The sequence below is a fragment of the Pithys albifrons genome, chromosome 7 (assembly GCF_047495875.1).
Source record: "Pithys albifrons albifrons isolate INPA30051 chromosome 7, PitAlb_v1, whole genome shotgun sequence".
Taxonomy (NCBI): Eukaryota; Metazoa; Chordata; class Aves; order Passeriformes; family Thamnophilidae; genus Pithys; species Pithys albifrons.
The window spans coordinates 56,517,329-56,544,426 of record NC_092464.1 but is presented as its reverse complement, the minus strand read 5'-3'; the positions used below and the strand labels follow the sequence as shown (position 1 = coordinate 56,544,426).

At 52.9% G+C, this 27,098-nt stretch overlaps 3 protein-coding genes across 3 annotated transcripts; 1 reads left to right on the top strand and 2 right to left on the bottom strand.

Moving 5' to 3' along the window:
- Positions 1 to 6,147: 6,147 nt before the first annotated feature.
- On the top strand, positions 6,148 to 6,771 carry LOC139674656 (olfactory receptor 14J1-like). The gene has a single exon (XM_071561263.1). It carries the CDS (start codon positions 6,148 to 6,150, stop codon positions 6,769 to 6,771), a length of 624 nt encoding a protein of 207 aa, XP_071417364.1.
- Positions 6,772 to 15,327: 8,556 nt separating this feature from the next.
- On the bottom strand, positions 15,328 to 18,916 carry LOC139673906 (zinc finger protein 3-like). Its single transcript, XM_071559840.1, has 3 exons — positions 18,890 to 18,916; positions 17,032 to 17,113; positions 15,328 to 16,843 (listed from the first exon to the last, which is right to left on the bottom strand). Exon 3 carries the CDS (start codon positions 16,614 to 16,616, stop codon positions 16,173 to 16,175), a length of 444 nt encoding a protein of 147 aa, XP_071415941.1. The 5' UTR covers positions 16,617 to 16,843; positions 17,032 to 17,113; positions 18,890 to 18,916; the 3' UTR covers positions 15,328 to 16,172.
- A 1,974-nt stretch (positions 18,917 to 20,890) lies between these two features.
- LOC139674655 (olfactory receptor 14C36-like) lies at positions 20,891 to 25,643 on the bottom strand. The gene is made up of 2 exons (XM_071561262.1): positions 24,753 to 25,643; positions 20,891 to 20,947 (listed from the first exon to the last, which is right to left on the bottom strand). The coding sequence occupies exons 1-2, from the start codon at positions 25,641 to 25,643 to the stop codon at positions 20,891 to 20,893; spliced, it is 948 nt and encodes a 315-aa protein (XP_071417363.1).
- Between the last annotated feature and the right edge of the window lie 1,455 nt (positions 25,644 to 27,098).

Here is a 27,098-nt window from a genome sequence, read left to right as displayed (position 1 = left end):
AGTGACTTGGTGGTACCTCTGCCAGGGAGAGCCTGAAACCCCAAATGCATCTTGGCAGCAGCAGGTCCTGCCAGTCCATGGCCAGGAGCCCTCCCTTGCCAGCCCAGCCTGGTGGGCAGCACTGCAGAGCTGCTGGTTAAGGGTGTTCTTTCTTGCTGGGCTCTGCAAAGCCACTTCTGCTACAGGAGCCTCATGGGGAAGCAATTGGGCCCCAGCAACTTGGAGACAAGATATTAATCAAAACCTGCTTATGCTGTTGCCAAACCCCTCTGAAATGATTGGGGTAATAAAACCCCCTAACACTGCATGTTTGGTGTTAGAAAGGAAGGCATCACTTTATTCCCATTCTCTGTGTGTGTGTCCAACAGAAATCCTTTCACACAGACACCAATGCATCACTTTTTCACCTATTTATAAATTGTTAGCAAACAAAGAAATCAATGTTCATTGGTTCTAAATGACATAATTTTATTGAACTAATTTTGAATTAATATTGAATTAATTTTTATCTTCTATTGGTTTTGGACTTCTCCCTCTCTATGCTAATTAGTCCATATTTTTAGTCTTTTTCTCCTGGTTGGGACTTTCCATCACATCTACTAAGTCCTTGTTACTCATCTTCTTTATCTACTGGTTTCTGCAAATGTCCTTGTGGTCCATAAATTCTGCATTCCAGATGTCCAACATCAACAGTACATCTTTCTATCCCAGGCTTTGTTCATCAAAGCATATCAAGGTTCACTTAACAGAACTTAGAGAATTAGTACTTTTCCCAAGCTGTGTTCTCTCAGTGGTAGGTTAAATTCTGCTGAGTTCTGGCTGAAAGAGATTTAAGGCCCAACACACAACTTGTCTTTAATTCAAGCAGTTCATTAAAAGGCTAATTAAAACCATTATGATATTAGAAAAGTTACATCATTTCCTACAATAGAAGCAGAGACCAGACAGGGGCAGAGGGAAGGGGAGGCCAGGCATGGGGATATGGCTGGAATGTGGTGGTTGTGAGGTCACTTCCACTGCAGCAGCCTGGGTGGCCCTCAGGAGACATTCTGGCCAGGGAGCATTGTGAGGTCATCCAGCACATCAGGGAACCCACACAACAGAAATTCCATCTGGGAGAGGTGAAGGAGTGGGGCAGGTGGCAGAGCCCCCCAGGTTCTGATTCTGGGGGCAGCTCTGTCACACAATCCCACCAACCCTGGCAGGCAGGAAGGCAGCCTGGGCTTGTGGCCACCCTGCTCTGTACTGGCCCTGCAACTGGGGAAAAATCTTTTCCTCATCTCCAGGCTGAACATTCCCTCTTTCCCTCAACATCCCTTGTCTTTCATCCTCTTTACATGCCAGCTCCAGCCAAGCTTTCCCTCCCTCTAAAACAGTCCCCATATTTAACACTTTCTTTGCAAACTGTCCTTGCTGTCACCTCCTGGCAGTGGCTTCATGGCCCCTGTCACAGCCAGCCCTGTTCCTGCACTGACCCAGCTCTGCTGCCCCACAGATGCTGCATCAGGAAGGGAAGGTCCATGGGAGAGGGAAATGCACAGGGACTCATCCTGGAAGGGACCTCGGGCGGGTTCTGGGCCAAACCAAAGCACAGTGAGTGGAGAAATGGACACAAGGATGGGCTGTTTGTGTGCTCTGCCATGTCAGGAGAAGACGTAGAGCTCCAGAGACACCCAGACAATGTGGATCCCTCCAGGATATGATCTCAGACAGGGACTCCCAGGCTTCTGCCAATTCCTGTTTGTTCTGGTTTGATGGTCACTGGTGGTTACACCCAGTCACCCACCCACACACCCACCAGTGTTCTGTGCACACACACCAGTCTCACCAGTGTCTGGGACCCCAAGGAACACAAGATCTAATGATTTTGGGGCTCCCACTCCAGTGGTTGGCACTTGGACCTCCCTTCAAACCCAGAGCACAGAGATCCCTTCTCCCAGAAAGGTCTTGGCAGTGGAGGGATTAGGAAAATGGAACAGACTGTGGGATCTGTTACAGGGCATAGCCAGGGAAAGGCACTGACCAGTCACCTCTTTGCACATGCCCAGCTCCTTCATACCCTTTTCTCTCTGTTTTCTCATGTCTGTTCCTCCACAAGTCACTTTGGTCATTTCCTGGACATCCCATGGCAAGTCTTGTACAGTCCCTAAATGCACTTTCTAGCTGCCCACCCTCAGTCTCAGGACCTGAGTGAGAAAACCCCCAACCTCAGCTGCAAGGCCATCCTGGGGGGCTGTCACTGATCACTTGGGGAGCCTTTCATGTAGAGATGTTGGAAATCTCTATTAGTTCCTTTGTAACTTTTGAGTTTTGAAAGGTTCCTCCAAAGTCATTGAAATTCATGTCCCTAAAAGGACTGTTTTTCCATTTTCATAAAGTGTTGGGGATTAGGTCACATTAAAATGCCAACATGGTGCATGTAGGTATTTGCAAACCTGTGGAGAAGGAGTTGGGGATATAGGAAAAAAGAATAATAAACTGTTTGGATTGGAAGAGACCTAAACCAGACACTAGTCCAAGGACCTTTGCATTAGCCACGGACACCTTCCACAAGTTCAGGCTGTACAAAATTCCCAAACTTGGACAGATCCAGGAATGGAGTTTTCAGTTACTTAATAAGCTGGCCCAGGTTCCTGCCACCCTCAGCACAAAATATTTCTTCCTGACATCCAATGGAAATCTCCCCTCATTCAGTTCCAGTTCCTGTGCCTTGTTCTGCCAATACAACCCTTGGCAGAAAGTGTCACTGTGTCTCTCCTGCACTAAGAGCCCTATATTTTCATGGCTAAACATCTTGGAGAGGGACCAGAAACTTCCCATGGAGGGGTTTGGAGGCCTCAAGAACAAGTCCTGGACCCAGTGGTGTGGAGACTGAGGAAAGAAGAGGAGAAGCCAGAGAGGGCTGAAGGGCAGTTAAAGGGCAGCTGGGGAGGTCCAGACTGCACACAAGGAGAAAGGAATTTCCCCCCAAGGGCAGTGCTGTGGTGCAACACATCCCCCTGAAGGAGTCTGGATCAGCCCAAGGCTTTGTGTGCCAAGGCAGATCCAGGGAGGAGGGAGAGATGTCAGTGCAGGAAGGGGCCAGCGAGGTGGGGCAGCCGGGGGATGCCGACAGCCTGCAGGGAAAGGGGCAGGGCATGGACACCGTAGGACAGCCTGGGCTGGAGAGGAGACAGGGATGTGCAGAAGCTGAAAGGCCCCAAGAGAGCCAACTTGTGCAGGCCTTTGGCCATGGCTGCTGTGTGTGCCCCTGATGGCATGAGGAGACAAGTGAGCCTTGCAGCCCTGGGGCCTCATTGCCTCCTTGTCCCTGCTCAGCAGCCTGGGAGGTGCCACCCCATCCTCCTGACCCTGCTATTCCACATCCCAGCAGCCCTGTGCCCAAGGAAGAGCCTTGAGGAATGAGGGAGAGACAGGATCTCTCTTCCCAGGCCTGGGTGTCATGGCTGTGACCTTTGGGTTAATGAAATGCTTCTTACTTTCCTCAGCATCAGAGTGACCTTTCTTTCCTAGTCCACATTTGTCATCATTGTCTCTTTGTTTTCTAACTGGAATCTGGGGACACTTTCTCAGTTATGTCCCTCAGAGGGACCCATTAACAACAAAAGAAACTTTAAAGTTTGATTCTGACTTTGCTTTCTCAAGAGGTTCCTGCACCTTTCCTCAGGCTCTGAGGTTCAGGGACTCAGCACCAACCCCCCCAGAGGGCCATTAAATGCCCTGGGCTGTTGCTGTGCTGCTGAGCTGGGCCGGGCTCCTGGCACACAGGGAGCTCCTGGCAAGCGGGCAGCGCTGCAGAGAGACAGCTCTGCCCAGGAGCAGCTCCTGTGCACAGCCCAGCAGGGCTCAGGGCACTGCCTGCACACACTGAGGGCAGAAAAGCAGGGCAGAGAGAGGTTACACACAGTCTGGGCTGTGAGGAAAGTTGAGAGGAAGATCCACAGAAGAGGAATCTTTCCAGGCTTTCAGAAGGTAAGTCTGCATGAAGGGCAATGTATGTGCAGTCTGTGGGAAGATCTCCCAACGCTGGCACATCCCACAGCCTGGGGGGTCTCTAATGTGGGATATCACAGTTTCTCTGGTGCTGAAGAGGAGGACAGGCTGCAAAGCAGGGACTCTCTGCTGCACCATCCCAGGGACATCCCAGCAGGGTTCCCTTCTCCTAGGGTGAAAGGTTTGAACTCTGGCTGTGCCACCCAGGCTGCCCCAAAGTGTCCTGCAGAGCAGGGTCCTGCACCCCAGGGTGCTGTGCCAGGGCAAGAGCTCTGCCACCTGCCAGGGGCAGCTCTCAGCTGGTCTGGGGAGCTCCCTCAGTGCTAGGGGAGAGGCTGTGGGTGGAAAGAGCAAACCCTGGCAGGGCAGGGCAGGGCAGGGTAGGGCAGGGCAGGGCAGGGCAGGTTTGTTCAGCTATCAAGTGAGAGTTTCATAGGTGAGGACTGCTTACAGAACCAGAGCACTGCAGGATATTTTCCAGGGGATACTTCAAGGAGAAGGTGAAAGGAGGGATTTCTATGACGATCTCAAGCCACATGCCTGGTGGTTTATGTTGCAGAGGGAACTGTGAGGAGCTGCACAGGGGCTGAGAACTACCTGGCATTGTTGGTGTCTGGGAGGTGGCACAGCTGGCTCAGGGCGAGGCTGCCCTGAATGTCCAGTGCGCTCTGCCCTGGCTTCTCCCAGCAGTATTTCCTTGTTTCTCAACTTGCCCATGTTACTGGAATTATTTCCTTGTTCTGTCAGTCAGGTTCACTGGGGATGGGAGTTCAAGCTACAGAGTCAATCACTGATCCTGTGATTCCTCACAGGCAGGTGGGTCCCTGGGAATGAGACATTCCAATTTTCCTCTGACCTATGGGTCTGTCAGTAGTGAATTCTGTGTGCCTGGAGAATGAGGTGTGTTTCCCAGAATCAAACCCCATTGTCAGGGCACTTGGCTCTTCTCTGAGATGTCCTTCCAAGCTGGGAGCTGCCCTCAAGAATGCAAATCATCTTCATAGCACAATTGTGTTATCTGAAATCCCCAGTGCAGACGGGCAGAGATGCTGTGCCCATCCCAGGAAATGCTGTTGAGTTGGTGAGATGAGCCATGTGTGTCCTTGAGACCGTGAGCCAGGCTGAGACATTGAGTGGTCTGTGATGGATCTCTTTGCTCTCAACAGTGTCTGATGGCTTTTCAGAGAAAAATGGGAGTGTGATCACTCTCTGTCTGAGGAAGGCCCAGGTCCAGCGTAGCTGGAAGGAGGCACAGGAACAGAGCAGCTCCCCTCACTCTGCACTAAGCCACAGACATCGTCCTGTTTTGGAAGCCCTGCTCTGCTCTTCCTCAGGGCATCATAAATGCTGAGGGGTTCTGACATCCAGGAAAACTCCACAGGGAAGATGAGGGGAGTCAGAAACAAAACACCCAAACCTCTGAAACTGTCTTCTGGAATCCTGAAATCATCTCAAAACTGGGAGTGCAGATGCCCATGAGAACTTTTGCTTTAGGAGCAGTTTCATCTGACACAGCTGAACACCAGGATAGGCCCTGCCCCCACCATGGGCATGACCCCACTGGAGCAGAGCACGGCTGACCCTCACAGCCAGTGGGCAGAGGGGCTGCTCCTCCTGGGAAATGTAGTGAGCACCAAGCAGGGCTCCAGCCATGGATATGAAGCAGTTTCCTGAAAAAGGAAAAGTGGGGAGTGTGAGCAGAAGGGAAAGGGGTATTTGGAAATGGCTGTGATTATTCTCAGAAATATCTCATCTGATTTGTCACTGTTATTTCCTCTTTGGACAGTGCCCCACCTCCAGAAGCAGCAAATGTCCAACAGCAGCTCCATCAGCCAGTTCCTCCTCCTGCCATTGGCAGACACGCGGCAGCTGCAGCTCCTGCACTTGTGGCTCTTCCTGGGCATCTCCCTGGCTGCCCTCCTGGGCAACGGCCTCATCATCAGCGCCGTAGCCTGCGACCACCACCTGCACACCCCCATGCACTTCTTCCTGCTCAACCTGTCCCTCACAGACCTGGGCTGCATCTGCACCACTGTCCCCAAAGCCATGCACAACTCCCTCTGGGACACCACAACCATCTCCTACATGGGATGTGCTGCACAGCTCTTTTTCTTTGTCTTCTTCATGTCAGCAGAATTTTCTCTCCTCACCATCATGTGCTACGACCGCTACGTTGCCATCTGCAAACCCCTGCACTACGGGACCCTCCTGGGCAGCAGAGCTTGTGCCCACATGGCAGCAGCTGCCTGGGCCAGTGACTTCGTCTACTCTCTGCTGCACACAGCCAATACATTTTCCCTGACCCTGTGCCATGGCAATGCTCTGAGCCAGTTCTTCTGTGAAATCCCCCACATCCTCAAGCTCTCCTGCTCACACTCCTACCTCAGGGAAGTTGGGCTTCTTGTGGTTAGTGCCTGTTTAGCTTTTGGCTGTTTCATTTTCATAGTTTTCTCCTATGTGCAGATCTTCAGGGCTGTGCTGAGGATCCCCTCTGAGCAGGGACGGCACAAAGCCTTTTCCACGTGCCTCCCTCACCTGGCCATGGTCTCCCTGTTTGTCAGCACTGGCACATTTTTGTACCTGAAGCCTGACTCCATCTCATCCCCATCCCTGGATCTGGCCCTGTCAGTTCTGTACTCAGTGGTGCCTCCAGTACTGAACCCCCTCATCTACAGCCTGAGGAACCAGGAGCTCAAGGATGCCCTGAGGAAAATGATGACTGGATGCTTTTCAGCAGCAATAACCTGCCAGTTTTCTTTTGTACAGTGTTCACAATAAAACTCATGACAGGCTCAGTTTGCCTTCCCAGGTTTTTCTTGGTGGTCAGTGGGTTCTTTTTGTCATAATGTTGTGCTCAATTCAATTATTTTATTCATCCTCTCATCTTAATTATGGTTCATTAATATGAATATTTAAATCTTTGAGTAATTGTGCTATCTGTATATTTAAACAAAATAAATTCTCTTGCAGTAGCCTTGATTATCTGATATTTTTCCTTGGTGGCTTTCAGAGAGCCACTGTACAGTTCCATGTGTGCAGAGAAGGGCAAAAGAGTCCCAGCAGAGCAGCACTGCCAGGGAGCACCAGCACTGGGCCTTTGCTGACCTGCTCTCTTTCCACTTGTACACTCTCCTGCAGAGCCCCTGGGCTGGACTAAGGCCTTGGTCCTCTGCCAGCTGGGACACAGACCTGCTGCATGTCCATCCTGGGCTCACAGGCAGGGACAGGCCATGGGCACTGCTGGGACACAGCTGGGCTCCACAACAGCAGCTTCATCAGGAAAGGGCTTCTCCTTAGCTCAGGACATGCAGTCTTAGGGCTTTTTGCAAAGTCACTCTCAAGAACATGCCAAGGAATAGACTCTGTAGAGGCTCCTTGTTTGCTTGTTCTCCAGGGTCTCTAAATCTGCATGTGAACCAGCAAACAGAGCCCTGTAAGTGCAAGGGCTACAGCAGGAAACAGGGAAAATGATCTGGTGAGTGTTCTGTGTTACCCTCAGTGAACACACTGCTGCTACCCATGACAACAATAGCAGTAAAAAAAGCTGGAACTGTAACAATAAACCCCGCAAGAAGCACATGAGGTGCACATCACCATTGCTCCATTGCTCACCACTCAGTGCCCAATGCCCAGCCCAGCCCAGACACAGATCAGCCCTGCCTGACACGCTCCCCATTAACACCCTGAACACGGTCCTGCATCAAAGGGAACATCCCTTGGGCCAGTTGGGCTCAGCTGTCCTGGCCCTGCTCCCTCCCAGCTTCCTGTGACCCTGAGGAGATCATTGGAGGTCATGATTGTACAAACCTCTCACAGATTCCAAACCAAATCCAAAACCGAAAGCACCTTGAAAAACCTGCAGCCCCTGAAGCTTTAAGGAGCCCCCAAGGGCCATTCCTGACCAAGCCTCCCCAGGGACTCGCTCCAGGAGACCCTTGGAGGCCACGACTGCAGGGAGGCAAAGGCTCTGGGCAGCAGCTCAGGTGCTGAGCAAAGCCTGGCTTGGCTGGAGGCAGCAGAAAGGCCCAGCCCTGACCCCCAGCCTGGGGAAGGCACATCCTGTCCCTCACACCTTGCTCAGGGCTCTGCTGGGGGCACTGGCATGGGGGGTGATGCTGAGGGGAGGACAAGGGGTGACAGTGTCCAGCCTTCCTGGGGCTGTGCCAGGAGGCCAGGAGGCCCCAGAGCCTCAGCACAACAGGTCTGCTCACAGCCCTTGGTGGCACAGATGATGCTGTGCCCAAGTGGACAAGGAATTGGTATCTCTTGCACTTCTGGCCCAGTCACTTGATGTCCCTCTGGGAAGGAAGAAACCACCTCTCAGAGGTGGGTGACAAACCAGTGCTGGGAATGGTCATTGGGAAGGGCTGGTCTGTGATGAGTGTCCCAGGATTCTTTTGTTCTCATGAGCCTCTAAAGTGCCTCAAAGGGCTCCTTGATTCCAGGACATTCTGCAGTGCCCTTGGTCCCTTCTTGCTTACAAAGTTTGTGCCATATCACAATGTCCCTTTGGTTCCATGAGGTTCTGTGGTGTCACAATGTCCCTTTGGTTCCAGGAGGTTCCACACTGTCCTTGCTGGAACACACCTGGTTGGATGTTGCCCCACCTGCAGAGCTGACTCCACCTCTGGGGTCCCAGCACAGCAAGGACATGGAGCTGTTGGAGCGAGTCCAGAGGAGTCCACCAAGATGATCAGAGGGATGGAGCAGCTCTGCCATGAGGGAAGGCTGAGAGAATTGGGCGTTGGAGTGACCTAATTGTGCCCTTCTAGTGCCTGAAAGGAGCCAACAAGAAAGATGGAGAGAGACTGTTTACAAGGGCCTGGAGTGACAGGAGAAGGGACAATGGCTTCACACTGATAGAGGGAACGGTTAGATGAGATATTAGGAAGAAAATCTTTACTGGGAAAGTGCTGTGGCCCTGGCACTGGTTCCTCAGAGAACTTCTGGCTGCCCCTTCCCTGGAAGTTGTTCAAGGCCAGGTTGGATGATCAACCTGGTCTAGTGGAAGGTGTCCCTGCTCACGGCCGGGGATTGGAATTAGATGATCTTTAAGGTCCTTTCCAACCCAAACCATTCTATGATTCTGTGACTGGTGGGTGATGTGGTGGTCAGGGCAATCTTGGGCACAAAGAACATGAATTAATGGAATTTCCAATTCTGAGTGAAGGAAGGAAGGGGCAGCAGAACTGACAGCTTGGACTGATAGTAGGGAGACTTTGCGCTGTTGAAGAGATTGATTGAAGGAGTGTCTTGGGGGTCAGTCCTGAAGCAAAAAGCATTCTCATGGCCAGGCTTTGTGAACAAAGATTTGGGAAGGGCACTACCCACGCTTGCTGCAAGCTGCTGGTGGCTAAAAAGGCCGATACAGGATAGGCAAGTCTGGTCACAAAAGGCACAGGGGAACGTCTCCTTTGGCCATATTGGCAAGAAACGGTTCTGTCTGCGTTGTCTTTTCTCCTCCAGACTGACTGTGCTGCGTTCCCAAAGGAATGGTGTGTCTCCATGAATCCCGACTGGAGGCCACAGTGGACCATTGGGGCAGTCAATATGGCCAAGGCTGAGCTGTTGTTTCACGGAGTCCTTGTATCTCCTCTTCGGGGCTCCTCTCTTGCGGCAGCCGGTGGCGAGTTCTCCACAGAGCACAATCTTTGGGAGGCAGTGGGTGATCCTTCATCCTGGAGACGTGCCCTGCCCAGCACAGCTGCGTTCTCAGCAGCATGGCCTCCATACTGGTGACCCCTGCCTGTTCAGAACAGACACATTGGTCACGTAATCAGACCAGTGGATGTTTAGGATTGAACGGAGGCAGCGCTGATGGAAGCGTTCGAGGAGCCGCAGGTGGTGGCGGTAGATGACCCAGGATTCAGACCCATAGAAAAGAGCAGACAGTACAATGGCTCTGTAGACACTGATCTTTGTACTTTTCTTCAGGTGTTTATTGGACCAGACTCTTTTATGGAGTTTTCAGAAGGCTCTGTAAGCCATTGCTGCCCTGTTGTCTGTCTCTTTGTCAATCTTACTGTCTGAGGAAATGATGCTTCCTGGTAGGGGAACTGCTGGACTGACTTAAGCTCTGATTCGCAAAAGAAGTGTAGGGAATGGAACAAAGGACTCCATGGAACTTTCCTTGACCTCACCAAAGCTTTTGACACTGTGAGCAGAAAAGGCCTTTGGCAGATCTTGGAATGTTTAGGATATCCCCCCAGGTTTCTCCAAATGATCATTCTGAGGATCCTGAGGATCAGTGTGGACAAGTCAGATCTGGCAATGCACTCTCTGAGCCCTTTTCAATAACCAGTGGTGTGAAACAAGGTTGTGTTCTTGCACCAACTCTATTCACAATCTTCTTCAGCAGGATGCTCCAAAGAGCCACGGCAGAGCTCGATGAAGAAAACGGCATCTCCATCCGATATCGTACCGATGGAAGCCCATTCAGCCTGAGGCGACTGCAGGCCCACACCAAGCCCCTGAATCACCTTGTCCAGAGCTGCTTTTTGCTGACGGTGCCGCCCTCGTTGCTGACACAGAAGCAGCTCTGCAGCGCTTCACATCCTGCTTTGCAGAAGCTGCTGAGCTTTTGGGGATGGAAGGCAGCTTGAAGAATACAAGCTGCACCTCAGGAAGTCTTCCATCAGCCCCACATCACTGTAGGCAAATCAGAGCTCAAGTCAGTCCAGCAGTTTGTTTTCTCTATTGCAAAATTTAACCTCAAAACTCCTTCAGGAACCCTCTGTGTGAGCATGTCCTGCAGCACTGGGTATTCCTCCTGCAAATCCCCTGGGAGGGAAGTTCTTTGTGATTATTCCATGTCTATTTAGTGGCACACAAACTGCCCATCTTTGTGGCTTTTAGGGGTTAGTTATGTTATTACAAGCCAGTAATAGCGCATAGAATGAACTTGTGTAAAGCAAACAAACATCAGGGGTGGCAGGTCTTGCATTCAGCCCCTCCTCTTTCCCACCTGTGTCCATCCCCCATACAGAGATGGGGCTTTTCCCAAGGGCTTGGATCCAGGCTCCAGCACTGGGACCAGTTTGGGGCCAGGCAGTTTTGGGGATGGGTTTATTCTCTTTATTTCTCCACATTTCCCACTCTGGTGCTGGCAGAGAGGCTCAAGCCCAGTCCTCACCAGTTCACCCCTGGTGTTTCAGATGGCCAGTGAAGCTTCCAGGGACTTGCACCTTTCCAGGCTTGTGGTCCAGTTGTCCTCAGGCTCAGAAAAGTAACAGCATTTTCCTTGGAAACCAGGCCAAGTGTCTGGGCACACACAGCAGAATTCCAGTTAAGGGAAACAGCATCTCCAAGGAATGAAACAGAGAAAGCTGAGGGAGACACATGGGCAGCCCTAAAAAAGCAGGAAAATGGGATAAATTTATTGGCATTTTTCCTTGCAGCTGCAAGAGAGAAACTGGGGATGATAATCTTGTGATGGAGTGAGGAGCAGTTGCCTGGACCACAGTTTAGGGCAAAAAGGGAGTCACCCCAAAGGGTGCTTTGCCTGGGGAGCCTGCCTTGATGCTGGGAAAATCCTGGGATCCTCCCATCCCCTAAAATGGAGGTGCCTGGCCCGGATCCTCCCCACGGGGGTGTGTGGGTGGGACTCACCAGTCAGGGCCACAGCCAGGCTGAAGCTGAGGGTTCCCAGGAACACACTCAGAGGGAGGAGAACACGCACCGGGTGGGATGTTTGCCAGTCTGACCCTGGGGAAGGGAAGAGCAGAACAAGGCTGGGCTGGGTCCTCTCCCCTCCACTTTGGCCTCCCTTGCTGGATCCTCAGTCCATCCTGAGTCTCACCCAGGACAGGGACCCTCTTGGGGCTCAGGAGGGCAAGAGAGCTGAGGCGGATCCTTCACAGGCACCAAGGTGTGTCTGAGGACCTGGAGATGGATCTTCAGCCTTCAGAAGTGACCACAGCCTGGAATTTGAGTGCTCCACACCATCCCCAGGGCTCCATCCCCATCCCACTGGTGCTTCCCAAGAGAGAGATGCTCTTCCCACCCCTTGCCCTCGCCCAGGGCATTGGTTTTCCCAGCATTGCCCCACTTGGACTGTTCCTCCGGATCACTGCAGGGGTTCAACGCTTCCTCTTGGCCTGAACACTTTGTCTCCTGGGTTTCTTTTCCCTTTGTGGCAGAGAAGCCTCAGAGCCCAGGGCTGGCGTTCCCGGCCCCTGCAGGTGAATCCTCTGGGGCGCCTGTGCCAAGGCAGAGGCTGAGGAGACCTGCAGGCAGCCGAGCCCCTGCGTGTGCCACATCCCATGGAGCCAGCACAGCCTGGCTGGGGCTCTGCAGCCCCTGGGCTGGAGGGGCAAGAGGCACCTCGGGAAGCCCTGGCAGGGCAGGGTTTGCCCTGAGCTGAACAGACATTGCTGGGAGGAGGTGGCAGAAAGGACAGAGGGAGGGGAAAAGGCAGGGGAGGGAAAGAGAGGAGAGGGAGAAAGATTGAAAAAGATCAAGAGGCAAAAAAGACAAATAGAGAAGAGAAAAAGACAATATAAATTTTAAAGAAATAGAGAAGTCACTGTCTGCTCACAGTTCAAAGGGAGCTGAAGTGTTTGCGAGGGCACAGGAGCCTGTTCAGGGGCAGGAGCTGCTTCTTCCAAGAGGAAGGAAACACCTGAAAGGATCAGAGCAGAGTTTGTGCTTTGACACCCCTTTCCCAGAACCTGCAGGAGGGAAAGAGCTGAGCCTGAAATAACAAGCGTTCTGTTGAGCTTTAATGTCTCGTAGCTGCTTGCAAGCTTGTTTAGCTTTGTTTGCCAAGATGTAGAAATGGTAAAAAGCTTTGCCAGTTGGTGCTGGATTTGTGAAGGAGCCCCGGGCCAGCTCTGCAGTAACAAAGAATCGATGTCTGTCCCGAGCGTGTCACTCTCGGCCTGTCACACCCGGGAAGGAACCCGATGTTTGCGGCCACCCCCGAGGCACAAACTCGCTCCGAGCCCGCCGAGAGCCGCTCCCTGTGCGGGGTCTGGGGAGGGGACACGGGGGGACATGGGAGGATACGGAGGGGACACAGGGGGACATGGTCCCTGGGGAGGGGACATGGGGGACTCGGGGGGACACAGCCCCTAGGGAGGGGACACGGGGGGACACTGGGGCCGAGCCCCCCAGACCCCGCTCCTGCCCCCCCACCTGCAGCGAGCCCCGAGCCCCAGCAGGGCTGCAGCCCCCAAATCAGCTGGAACCTGGGGGTGGGAGGGCAGCCCTGAAGCCAGGCTTGCTATAGTGGGACTTGCTGAGAGCGACTTAGAACGGTTTGTTCATTAGGAACTGCCCTGAACCCGGGGAAAAGACAAATGTTTTCTGTTTTTCTATCAAAGATAAGCAGGAGACAGGAATTTCTGAACAAACAAGAGTAAAACGATAAAACAAATTTTTTTTAACCATACAGAGTTTTAGATAAAGAAAACCTTGAAAGAGTTAGTCCTGCATTTGTAAAAAATAAATCAAAACACCTCTGTCCCAGAGGCTGCAACCAGCAAACAATGTCTAGTTAGAAAAGAAATGCATAGACACAAGACATTCAGTCTTTTAACCATTCGCCTAAGCCCTAAAAATGTGTGTCTCAGGTGATTCACAAGATGTTTGTGTAGCTTGGAAGGATGTGCAGTGATTGATGTCACTCAGATGGATCTGCACCACGGAATGTCCAGTGTCCTCACTGAAATTCCCCTCCTGAACCGGCCCAAATTTGACTCCTGGGGAGCTGCATCGTGTCAGACACAGCCCCTGTGCCTGCCCACGGTGTCAATAAAGGCACAGGGGCTCACAGTGCGGCCCTGGGTGGGTTGCTGTGACTCAGCCCCACAAACCAGGGCTGTGCCCTCGGGCGCTCGGAGCTGCACCAGGGGGATAAAGGCCCCCGGTCCCCCCGGTGCCCCCAGCAGCGGCTCTGCCACCCAGAGCGGGGCTGTGCCCCCCAGAGCAGGGCTGTGTCCCAGACCCCACGGCCCATCCCGGGCTTGGGGCTGAGCGCGGAGCAGGCGCTGAGCTGCTGGATCTGTCTCGGGGCTCAGGGGGACAAGGGGGTGTCACACCAGTGGCACAAACAAGAGATGAGTGGTGTGTGTCAGTCCCTCCCCCTCGCTCTGTCCCTCCCCACTGCAGCCTTTCTGCCAAAGCCCCGAGGATGCTGTGCCGGGCCCTCCATCCCACGGCCCGGGATAAGGGAGATTCCAGCCCCTCCTGGGCTTTCCTGCACTGAAAGAGCCGCACCGGGGGGTCTCTGCTGCCCCACGTCACCCAAAGAGCTGCCCCCAGGGCCGCAGTTTGGGGCAGGACTGAGGGCTCAGGGACTGCCAGAGCAGATCTGAGCTGGGAGGGAAGCACAGACAGAGACTCACATGTGGGAGTATCCCAAAAGAAACGAATTATCTCAAAATATCCCTGAATTCATTTCACAGTAACTCTGATCCCTCCCCCAATATAGAAATTCTTCCAGAATAACTGAAACCTCCTGGAATACCTGATTCTTCACCAAAAATCCTTTGATTCTTCCCCAATTACTCCAAAAATACCTGAGGTCTCCCAAATATTTCTGAATTATTCTAAAACACCACTGAACTCCCCCCAAATCCCCCTGAACTCTCAAACAACTCTCAATCCTCCAGAAATACATCAAATCTCACCAGATACTTCTCAATTAGCTGCACCCCCTTAAACTGCCACAAAACATGCAAAGACCCCCCAAACACACTCAGAGCCCACCAAGGTCCCCACCAAACCCCCTTCTGGGGGGACCTTTCAGGGCACTGGTGGTGCTGGGACCCTCCTGGCTGTGGGTGAGGAGCTCTTGGGTGAGCAGGGTGGGGGGTGGGAGGAGTGGATGGTGGGAAAGGTCTGAGGGGAACGGGATAAAAGGGGTGGTTGGATTCCCACAGTGAGCGAGAGGGGAGTGGGACCCCTCTGAAAACAGAGGGGGCTGGAAACTGAGGACTGGGGACAACGGGAAAAGGGATGGGAGAGGTCAGAAAAGTGGGGAAAAAGGGAGGGTTGGACCCCAAAACTGATCAGGAGGTGGATGGACACTGGGGGCATGAGTTGTAAGGGGTGGGAGAAGAGGGAAAGTGTGAGCTGTGACCCCCAAACTGATCTTGGGGGGGGGCTGGGGATTGAGGGGACAATGGGAAAAGGGAGGAATAGGCAGAAGGATGGAAAATGGGGATTGGGCTGACAGGATGGACAGTCCCATGGGGGTCTTTGGGCAGAGGGGGGATTGGAAAAGGGGGCTCTGGGGTGTCTCCCTGAGCTCCCAACCTGCTGTGGGGTGCTGGGGCTGCTGGAGAGGGGGGGGGGGGCACCCTGAGACAGGGGAATAATGGAAGGCTTAGGGTTTATTTATTTTTACAAATCATGAGATAAAAGATGTCAATCAAAATTATTTACTGCACAATATAAATGCTAAACCTACCAGCAGTATAGTGTGAGACAGGACAGTGCACCATCCTAGAGCAACTGATGAAGCAATTCTACTAAAGCTATCACAAAAGAAGGAATTATTAAGTAGAGATCAATGGAACTCACCCAGCCCAAGGGACCTGAGGAGATCTCTGCTCTCAGCCTCAAGGAGTGACCTTGGTGGGGGTTCCCACCCTAAGGGAGGAATCTCCACACACACCAAGAATGGATATGTTGGAAAAACCTGCCCCTGTGAAAGGGGACTGGACATTTAGAATATAAAGGGATTGACTGACAGGCATTTGACTCCTGGGGTTGCCTCACCATCAGGATGTTAATCTGGGATTGAAACCAGAGTGGAGTCCCCTCAGCCAACCACTGATACATTTGCAAACAGGGCATTGTTTGCTTGGACATTCCAATGAGGGATGTCCCGGCACAGGCCTAAAGCCAACAAATCACCTCATCCCAAAGGATTTTCAAGGTCAGGTCTGTGTCCTGATGGATGTTCCTCCCACTGTGTTCACCCAGGTGCCTACAGGGAACCAGGAGGATGAGGAGACCACCAGCCAGGTGTTTTGCCAATGTGAGTCACCAGGAATGTTGGTCACCAAGACTCTACCCTAAGTGGGTCACCAGGTCATTACCCAACATGGGCCACCACGTCTGTGCTCAACGTGGGTCACTGTGGATCATCCAATGTGGGTCCTCCGAAGGATGACGGAGATGGAGCAGCAGACGAAGCTGTTCCCGCAGTTTGGGCACTCTGAGGGCTTCCCTTATTGGTGGGCCCGTTGGTGTTGGGTCAAGGCAGCGCTCCGGGTGAAGCTCTTCCCAAATTCATCACAGCTGTAGGGCCTCTCCCCAGTGTGGATGCGCCGGTGGGTGACGAGGTAGGAGTTTTGTTTGAATCTCTTCCCGCAGTCAGTGCAGCAGAAGGGCCTCTCCTCTGTGTGTGTGCGCTGATGTGAGAAAAGTTGTGAGCTGGTCCTAAAATTCTTCCCACACTCGGAACACTTGTAGGGCTGTTCCCCAGTGTGGATCCTTTCATGGCGGATCAGCTCAGAGGTGCAGCTGCAGCCCTTCCCACATTCCCCACATGTGTAGGCCCATTCCCCACTGTGGATCATTTCGTGGCGGATCAGGTGGGAGCTGATGCTGAAGCTCTTCCCACATTCCAAGCACTTGTAGCGCTTCTCCCTTGAGTGAAGTCGCTGCTCCATCACCAGGTCAGAGCACCTGCTCAAGCCACGGCCACCTTTGGGGCACTGGGTTGGTTTTTCCTCCTCATAGCACACAGGTCTAGCTTTGGAGCTTCTCCTCCTGGGGCATCTCCATGGCTTTTCCTCCCCACTCACTTCCTGCACCCTGGAGCTGTTCAAAACAGCCTCTGCCAGCAGGTTCTGCTGAGGGGATTTGTCCTCCGTGCTCTCCGTGCTCAGCTCGGGGCCTGGGGCAGGAAGGAACAAGGACAGGCAGGGCATTTGCCTCCGGCCCACAGGGAAGGCCAAGGACATCCCCCCAAACCCGGCCCCGGCAGGACGGCGTCGGCAGCGGGGTTGTCCTGCAGCCGGGGCCATGCTGGGCTGGAAGATGCAGCACAAGAGAGGGGCAAAGGGGCACTGACTTCCTCCTCACCTGCCTGGGGGTCCTGGGCATCTTCCTCTTCCTCACAGCCTCCTCCATCCTGACAAGCTTTGGGAAGGAGAAATCCTGTTTTCTGGGGCAAAACAAGGTGTGAGTGCCTTGGGTTGGGGGTTCCTCCTGCCAAACACCATCTCTAGGACTTACTGAGCTTCTTGTGTCCAGAAAATTCTCCAAAATTCCAAGATTCAGCCAAGAAAATACTGAAAGGAACTCCTCTCTGGCCTCTCCATTTTGGGGTTCTGGGGTCCCCCCTGTCCTGGCTGCTGGTGGTCTCCTGTCTGTTCAGTGTCCTCCCTCTCCAGGCTGTCGGGGCTCCAGAAACCCCTGCCCGGCCATTCTGAGGTTTCCTGTCCCCACACCCCTTAATTCTGTGACTCCAGGAACACCCTGACCCCCCTTTCCCACCCATCCCACACTCCCTTTTCCTTTAACCTGCCATCCCCCTTTTAGGGGCACAGGGACCCCTGGACGCACCAACTCCCTCTCCCCACCCCAGTCCTGCCTGTCCTTCACCTTGGCACCCTCCTGATCGCCCACTCCCCGGCACTGGGATCCCCCTGCACCCCCTTATCCTGCACCAATACTCCCCTGCAAACCCTTGCCTGGCCATTCCACCTCTTCCAGCCCCCACACCTTCTGTGCTGTTTTGGTTTTTTTCACTCTGGGACCCCTGGAACTCCCACTCCTGAATTTCCCAGACCACAGACTCCCCCTTCCCTTTTTGGAACACTGGGGGACCCTTTCAATCCCTTTCTCTGGACACTCTGGATCTCCCTACCCCATGATTCCCCTTTCCCCGACCCCTGGACCCCCCTTTCCTGGGCACAGATTCCCCTGGACCCCCCATTTCCCTTCTCTAAACTGCTACATCCCCCCTTCCTTGGACCTCTGGCCCCCTGAAAACCCCCTTCCCCAGCTCTGTGTCCCCCCTGCACAACAAAGATTCAGCCCCACAAAAGCCTCCCAGAAGTTCCCCCTCTCTGGTCTCTCCACTTTGGGCTTTGGGGGGTCTCCCTTAACGGGCTTGCTGGGGGTCCTACAGGTATTGGGGGTCCCCCCTCTCCAGGCTCCCTGTTTTAGTGTCCCAGGGGGGTCTCTGAGCACCCCGAGCAGAGACTCAGGGCAGAAGCCGCCCCTGGGACCCTCGGCATTCCTTGGAGGGGTTTGGAGGGCCCTGGAGTTGTTGTGGGAGGTCTGGGAGGGAGTTTTAGGGGGATCCTGGGATAGTTGGGGTAGGTCTGGAAGAGGTTTGGGGGACCTGGTGTGGTTTGGAGGGACTGGGAGAAAGACAAGGGGGGGTCCTGGAGAGGTTTAGAGTGGTCTGGGTGGGGGTCTGGGAGGAGGCTGAGAGAGTTTGGGCAGGTCTGGGTGCCCTAGAAGGGGGTTTGGTGAGTCCTGCGGTGGTTTGGGGGGTCTGGGAGCTGAATTTAGGTGAGTATTGGGGCATTTTGGGGGTACTGGGCAGTTTAGACGGTCTGGGAGAGGTTTGGGGGGTCTGGGAGGGGTTTAGGAGATCTCTGGGGTGTTTGGGGCGGCCCGGGGTGTTTCAGGGGCTCCGCAGAAGTCAGGACGGGATTTGGGGCATCCTGGGGCTCCAGGGCAGTTTGGGGGGTCCCAAGCGGTGGGTTAGGGGGGTCTCAGGGGTATTTTCGGGGGGGATTTGGGGCGTTCTGAGGCGCATCCCGGGGTGGGGGGAGGGGCTTACCCGGCTCCTTCACCGTCACGGCCAACACGGCCCCGAGGGGGGTCCCGGGGGGTCTGTGGGGGGTGGGTGGGTCGTGAGGGACCCCCAAAACCCGCCCCGAGTCCCCGAATGCCCCCGAAATGCTCCCAAATTTTTAGAAATTACCCAAACCCGCCGCCAGTGCTCAACTCTCCCGGCAGCGCCCTCGAGTCCCACCCTCCGTCTCTGCCGCCTCTGATTGGGCGCTGCGCCTGCCCGTCACCTCCTGCAGCCAATCAGCATTCAGGCATGCAGGGGGGCGGTGACGGGCATGGAGTCCGCGCCATTTTGAGCCTGTCCCGTACTACATCTCCCGTCATGCACCGCGGCCCGCTCTGGCCAATCACAGGTGGGACTACAACTCCCGCCCCCCCCGCGCCCAATCGGGTCGGTCCCACCCCCGTTGCAGCCCCCCAAGTGTCCCCCGGACCCCAAACTGCCCCAGAAGGGCCCCAGGACCCCCAAGTACTCCCCCAATACCCACTCAGGATTCCCAAATCACCTCCCTGGACCCCCAAGTGACCCCCAAGTTCATCCAGGACTTACAAGTGACCCCTAAAATCCTCTTTAGACCCCCAGACTCCGTCCCTGGACACTCGAGTGACCCCCCAAGGGTCCCCTCGGACACCCAAGTTCTTTTCCAGTGCCCCATAAATTCCCCTCACACCCCAGTGGGACCCCCAAGTGCCCCCCAAGTGCCTTCCAGGCCCCCAAATCCACCCCAGCCTCCCCAAAGCCCCCCAGCCCCCCCTTCCCATGGGCCCTTCCCCGGGATTTGGGGCTCCAAAGGGACACTTGGGGGTCGGGGGTGATTTGGGGGCACTTGGGGGGCTGGTGAGTTGGGGAAGGGATTTTGTGTGGAATTGAGGGAATTTAGAGTGGAATTCAGTGGATTTGAGGTGAAATTTGGAGAGGTTGGGTGGAATTAAAGGGATTTGGGATGGAATTAAATAATCCTTATGTGAAATTAAGGGGATTTCTGTGGAACCTTCAGGATTTGGGATGAATTACTTGGGATTGTAAGAGGGATCAAGGTATTTTTGAGTGAAGGTCAGAGATTTGGGATGGTATTAGGGATATGTTGGTTAGAAATAAGGAAATTTTGCACATACTTAAGAAGATTTGAGGTGGAAATAAAGAGAATTGAGAAATTTTAGGTGAAATTATAGTAATTTTTGGTGAAATATATGGGATTGGGGAGGTTATAGATGGAATTAAGGGAAATCTGGGCAAAAATAATGGAGATCTTCAGGAAAATTAAGTGGATTTGGGGGTAAATCAGAGGAGTTTTATGTGGAATTAATAGAATTTTGGGTGGAAGACACGGGAGATCTGGGGCAAAATCAGCAGGCCTTTGATGGGTTTATAGAGATATGAGTTGGAATTAAAGCAACTTGGAGTAGAACCATTGTGGTATGAGGGGAAAATCAGGGTATCTTTCGGTGGAATTAAAGGAATTTTGAGGGTAATTATGGGAATTTGAGTGGAATCCTGGGGATTTGGGGTAAAATTAGGGGGATTTGAGGTGAAAGTCCGAGGAGTGTGTTTGTTTTCAATGGTGAAACTTATGAGTTTCAGATTGCAGGAAAAATAGAGGAAAAATCCCTCTTGCCTGTGTTCAGCCAGTTCTCAGAGCAAAGCAGGTCCCAGTTGACTGATGAGGGATATGATGGGGCTGGGGAGGTGTGGAGCAAGGTTGTCCCCACTGTCAGACCTCAAGGGATCGCTCTCCAATTAGTCCAGACCTTTTCAGGAGGGAACCTTGGTCAACATCAATCAGAGAATGCTGCAATCACCTCTTCTCTAAAAAGAAAAGTAATTATCCATTTAATTTAAAATAGAAATACACATTTATTAGAAGCTCTTTGAAATCTTTTTCAAAACTGTATTAGGGAAATTACTTAATTAACTCTCCTTGATTAGAGGACAAACTTAGAAAGAGCCATGATCTGGTAGGTCTTGCTTTATCTTAACGAGCCCCATGGTGCATTTGGTGCTGAGCCCTTGAACCTCAGGTCCTGAGAGGAGATTGCACAAACCTTTCCATATGTCAAAGTCAGAAGAAAATCACAAAGTATCTCAAAGCACTAATGGGTCCCACTGAGGGCCATTCCCAATACAGGCTCTTCACTGACTGGTAGGAGGAGATAATTGGAAGTCCTGATTGAACAAACCTCTCATAGACTCAGTTTCTAAAGGAAAGGGAAAGTACCTTAATAAATACTGAGTCCCTTGACACTTTAACAAGCCTCACCTTGGGCTATTACTGACAAAGCCTCTCAAGGCACAAATTAAAGCAGATCATTGCAGGCCATGATTTCACAAACCTCTCACAGACTGGGTGTCAAAGAGAAATACTTCAATAAGTTTTGTGTACCTTGAAGCATTAATGAGCCCCACTGAGTGTTGTTACTGACTAAGACTCTCAAGGGACTCGTTAGAGCAGATAATTAGAGGCGATGATTGCACAAACCTCTCACAGACTCCAAGTCAAAAGCAAAACCCAAAGTACTTGGAAAAACCTTCATTCCGTTGATGCTTTAAGGAGGCCCCCCCAGGGGCCAATCCTGACAAAGCCTCCCCAGGGACTCATCCCAGCAGATCTTTGGAGGCCACGACTGCAGGGAGGCAAAGGCTCTGGGCAGCAGCTCAGGTGCTGAGCAAAGCCTGGCTTGGCTGGAGGCAGGAGAAAGGCCCAGCCCTGACCCCCAGCCTGGGGAAGGCACATCCTGTCCCTCACACCTTGCTCAGGGCTCTGCTGGGGGCATTGACATGGGGGGTGATGCTGAGGGCAGGACAAGGGGTGACAGTGCCCAGACTTCCTGGGGCTGTGCCAGGAGGCCACGAGGCCCCAGAGCCTCAGCACAGCAGGTCTGCTCACAGCCCTTGGTGGCACAGATGATGCTGTGCCTGAGGGGTCAAAGACTTGGGATCTCTTGGACTTCTGGCCCAGTCTCTTGATCTCCCTCTGGGAAGGAACAAACCACCTCTCAGAGCTGGGTGAAAAACCAGTGCTGGGAATGGTCATTGGGAGGGGCTGGTCTGTGATGAGTGTCCTGGGGCACTTTGATCAGAGTGTCCAGAAACCAAGGCCAGTCTGGGCCAGACACAATGGGGGGCTTTTCCCACTTGTCCCCTCCTAAACTCACCTCAGTCTCTAACACAGACAGCTCCTGGCATCCCCCTGCCACTCCAGAGATCCAGAGGGTTCTGCACTCCTGTGCCCTGATGCCATCAGTGTGCACTGGGCACCAGTGTCTACTAAAGCTTTACACCTCTGTGGTTCTGTTGTGCCAGGCCATCGAATCCACACAGTGCAGTGTGCCTGGTCATCCCTTTCCTCCTCCTGGCCAAAGGCAGGGACCCTCTATTCCTGTTCCTGGCCAGAGTATACACTATCTGACCTCTGTGATACCAGACCAGAAGTCCCATCACCAGGATCAAAAGAGTTGATTTTAGTCCCTTTATGCCTGGGAGATTTCTGATTGTCTTCTTGTGTCCCTGCAGCAACTCCATGGACATCCTTCTTGGCTGACCCCTTCTCCACAGCTCTCTTCCCTCTCAGTTCACTTCCATGGGCTCCCAGCTCAAAGGTGGGTTCACCATCCCACTTTCTCAAGTTGCCCTCTAGCCATGCAGAAAGAACCAGAGATCACCACATGGCCTGTGCTTGGGGCTCCCTTTGGCTCTGGCTGGGGCAGGAGAGGACTGATCTCCTGGGCTGCCCCTGAGAGCTGAGCTGCTGGCCCGTGGGGGTGAGGAAGTGCCCAGAATTTCTTCTACATTTCAGATCCAGGAGGGTGCCATCTCCTGGTGTATCCCTTTGGGGGGAATACAATGCCATCAGGCTGTTGGAACGTGATCCAGGAGTGCTTTGAACCTCCTCATGCCCACTGTGCAAGGAACATCCTCTGGGTCTTTAGGGGTGTTTTCACTTTTTAGGTCACTATAGATGATTTCCAGCACAGGTAATTCCCTCAAGTACTGGATACCTTTGTTTTCAGAGCTCCACTTTCCTGGGGAGTTCACTACATCTTCCTGAAATGGATCTCTTGCCCTCACACTTGAAAGGAGTCATCTCCAGAGACTGTAAATTTCTACTTCTTTTCCAATTCCTCTTTCAATTTCCTAATCTCTAGCAAAGGAATCTCAGCTTTTGGCCTTCATGACCTTGCAACTGCTGACTATCAGCCCCACTATCCCAGCATGGAAGAAGCCAGGTGGAAATCCACTCACCTGGCTGGCAGCTGGAATCTTTTCACAAGTTTGAAAGTTTTGATGAGTTCAGGGACCAGGTAACTTTGGTTTCCTGTTTTCATTTGTGTCACTCCTTTCAATTTCTTTGTGGAAAAATTGGCTTCTTGATCTGCCCCCTCCCCTCCTGATTCTCTTTCTCTTCCCCTGCCCTCAGCATCACCCCTCATGCCAATGCCCCCAGCAGAGCCCTGAGCAAGGTGTGAGGAACAGGATGTGCCTTCCCCAGACTGGGGGTCAGGGCTGGGCCTTTCTCCTGCCTCCAGCCAAGCCAGGCTTTGCTCAGCACCTGAGCTGCTGCCCAGAGCCTTTGCCTCCCTGCAGTTGTTGCCTCCAAGGATCTGCTGGGGCGAGTCCCTGGAGAGGCTTTGTCAGGAATGGCCCTTGAGGGCTCCTTAAAGCTTCAGGGGCTGCAGGTGTTTTGGGTTTGGATTTTGACTTGGTGTCACTTAGAGGTTTGTGCAATCATGGCCTCCAATGGTGTGCTTCAATTAGTCCCTTGAGATTCTTTATCAGTATTGACGCTGAGTAGGGCTCTTCAGTGCTTCAAGATACTTCAGGATTTTAAGGTGTTTTGTGTTTTCTTTTCCACACTGAGTGTCTGAGATGTTTGTTCAATCATGACCTCCAATGATCTCCTCAGGGTCACAGGACTGGGAGGGAGCAGGGCCAGGACAGCTGAGCCAAACTGGCCCAAGGGATGTTCCCTTTGATGCAGGGCTGTGCTCAGGGTGTTAATGGGGGGTTGGTCAGGAAGGGCTGATCTGTGTCTGGGCTGGGCTGGGCATTGGGCACTGAGTGGTGAGCAATGGAGCAATGGTGTTGTGCACCTCATGTGCTTCGTGTGAGGTTTCTTTGTTATAGTTGCAGCTTTTATTACTGCTATTGTTGTCATGGGTAGCAGTAGTGTGTTCTCTGAGGGTAACACAGAACACTCACCAGATCATTTTCTGTGTTTCCTGCTGTACCCCCTGCAGTTACAGGGCTCTGTTTGCTGGTTCACAGGCAGGTTTAGAGCCCCTGGAGAACAAGCAAACAAGGAGCCTCTATAGAGTCTATTCCTTGGCATGTTCTTGAGAGTGACTTTGCAAAAAGCCCTAAGACTTCATGTCTTGAGCTAAGGAGAAGCCCTTTCCTGATGGAGCTGCTGTTGTGCAGCCCAGCTGTGTCCCAGCAGTGCCCATGGCCTGTCCCTGCCTGTGAGCCCAGGATGGACATGCAGCAGGTCTGTGTCCCAGCTGGCAGAGGACCAAGGCCTTAGTCCAGCCCAGGGGCTCTGCAGGAGAGTGTACAAGTGGAAAGAGAGCAGGTCAGCAAAGGCCCAGTGCTGGTGCTCCCTGGCAGTGCTGCTGTGCTGGGACTCTTTGCCCTTCTCTGCACACATGGAACTGCACAGTAGGTGCCTGAAAGGAAAAATCCAATGATCTCCAATGACCTCCTCAGACACACAAGGCTAATGCAAGAGAGTTTATTTTGTTTAAATTTAAAAATAGCACAATTACTCAATTAAAGATTGAAAGAGTTACATTAATAAATGAGACAGTGATTTAGATGACAAGATGAATAAAACAATTTCATTGAGCACAACATTATGGCAAAAAGGCTCCACTGACCACCAAGAAAAACCTGGGGAAGCGAGGTTAGCCTGTCATGAGTTTTATTCTGAACACTGTACAGAAGAAAACTGGCAGGCTCTTGCTGCTGAGCAGCATCCAGTCATCATTTTTCTCAGGACATCCTTGAGCTCCTTGTTCCTCAGGCTGTAGATGAGGGGGTTGAGTACTGGAGGAACCACTGCATAAAGAACTGACAGTGCCAGATCGAGGGATGGGGAGGAGATGGAGGGAGGCTTCAGGTAGGCAAACACGGCAGTGCTGAGAAAGAGGGAGACCACGGCCAGGTGAGGGAGGCACGTGGAAAAGGCTTTGTGCCGTCCCTGCTCAGAGCGGATCCTCAGCACAGCCCTGAAGATCTGTACATAGGAGAAAGCTATGAAAATGAAACAACCAGATGTTAGACAGGCACTAAGCAGAAGGAGCCCAATTTCCCTGAAGTAGGAGTGTGAGCAGGAGAGCTTGAGGATCTGAGGGATTTCACAGAAGAACTGACTCAGGGCATTACCCTGGCACAGGGGAAGGGAAAATGTATTGGCTGTGTGCAGCAGAGAGTAGAGAAAGCCACTGGCCCAGGCAGCTGCTGCCATGTGGGCACAAGCTCTGCTGCCCAGGAGGGTCCCGTAGTGCAGGGGTTTGCAGATGGCAACGTAGCGGTCGTAGCACATGATGGTGAGGAGGGAAAACTCTGTTCCCATAAGAAAGAATAGAAAGAAGAGCTGTGCAGCACATCCTGTGTAGGAGATGGCCCTAGTGTCCCAGAGGGAGTTGTGCATGGCTTTGGGGACAATGGTGCAGATGGTGCCCAGGTCTGTGAGGGACAGGTTGAGCAGGAAGAAGTGCATGGGGGTGTGCAGGTGGTGGTCGCAGGCTACGGCGCTGATGATGAGGCCGTTGCCCAGGAGGGCAGCCAGGGAGATGCCCAGGAAGAGCCACAAGTGCAGGAGCTGCAGCTGCCGCGTGTCTGCCAATGGCAGGAGGAGGAACTGGCTGATGGAGCTGCTGTTGGGCATTTGCTGCTTCTGGAGGTGGGGCACTGTCCAAGGAGGAAATAACAGTGACAAATCAGATTAGATATTTCTGAGAATAATCACAGCCATATCCCAATACCCCTTTCCCTTCTGCTCACAATCCCCACGTTTCCTTTTTCAGGAAACTTTGCTTCATATCCATGGCTGGAGCCCTGCTTGGTGCTCACTACATTTCCCATGAGGAGCAGGCCCTCTGCCCACTGGCTGTGAGAGTCAGCTCTGCTCTGCTCCAGTGGGGTCATGGCCATGGTGGGGGCAGGGCCCATCCTGGTGTTCAGCTGTGTCAGATGAAACTGCTCCTAAAGCAAAAGTTCTCATGGGCATCTGCACTCCCAGTTTTGAGAAGATTTCAGGATTCCAGAAGGCAGTTTCAGAGGTTTGGGTGTTTTGTTTCTGACTCCCCTCATCTTCGCTGTGGAGTTTTCCTGGATGGCAGAACCCCTCAGCATTTGTGCTGCCCTGAGGAAGAGCAGAGCAGGGCTTCCCAAACAGGACCATGTCTGTGGCTTAGTGCAGAGTGAGGGGAGCTGCTATTTCCCTCTGCCTTCTTCCAGCTTCCCTGGACTTCCTCAGACAGAGAGTGATCACACTCCCATTTTTGTCTGAAATTTCACTAGACACTGTTGAGAGCACAGAGATCCATCACAGACCACTCAGTGTCTCAGCCTGGCTCAAGGTCTCAAGGACACACATGGCTCATCTCACCAACTCAACAGCATTTCCTGGGATGGGCACAGCATCTCTGCCCTTCTGCACTGGGGATTTCAGATAATACAATTGTGCTATGACGATGATTTGCATTCTTGAGGGCAGCTCCCAGCTTGGAAGGACATCTCAGAGAAGAGCCAAGTGTCCTGCCAATGGGGTTTGATTCTGGGAAACACACCTCATTCTCCAGGCACACAGAATTCACTACTGACAGCCCCACAGGTCAGAGGAAAATTGGAATGTCTCATTCCCAGGGACCCACCTGCCTGAGGGGGATCACAGGATCAGTGATTGACTCTGTAGCTTCAACTCCCATTCCCAGTGAGCCTGACTGAGAGAAGGAGAAAACAACCCCAGTAACAAGGGCAAGTTGAGGAAAAAGGAAATGCACACTGAGGGTCCAGCTGGGAGAATCCAGGGCAGAACCAGGTGGGCACTCAGGGCATTGTTACTCTGAGCCAGCTGTGCCACCTCCCAGACACCAACAATGCCAGGTAATTCTCAGCCCCTGTGCAGCTCCTCAGAGTTCCCTCTGCAACACAAACCACCAGGTATGTGGCTTGAGAGCTTGCTAGAAATCCCTCCTTTCACCTTCTCCTTGAAGTATCCCCTGGAAAATATCCTGGAGTGCTCTGGTTCTGTAAGCAGTCCTCACCTATGAAACTCTCACTTGATAGCTGAACAAACCTGCCCTGCCCTGCCCTGCCCTGCCCTGCCAGGGTTTGCTCT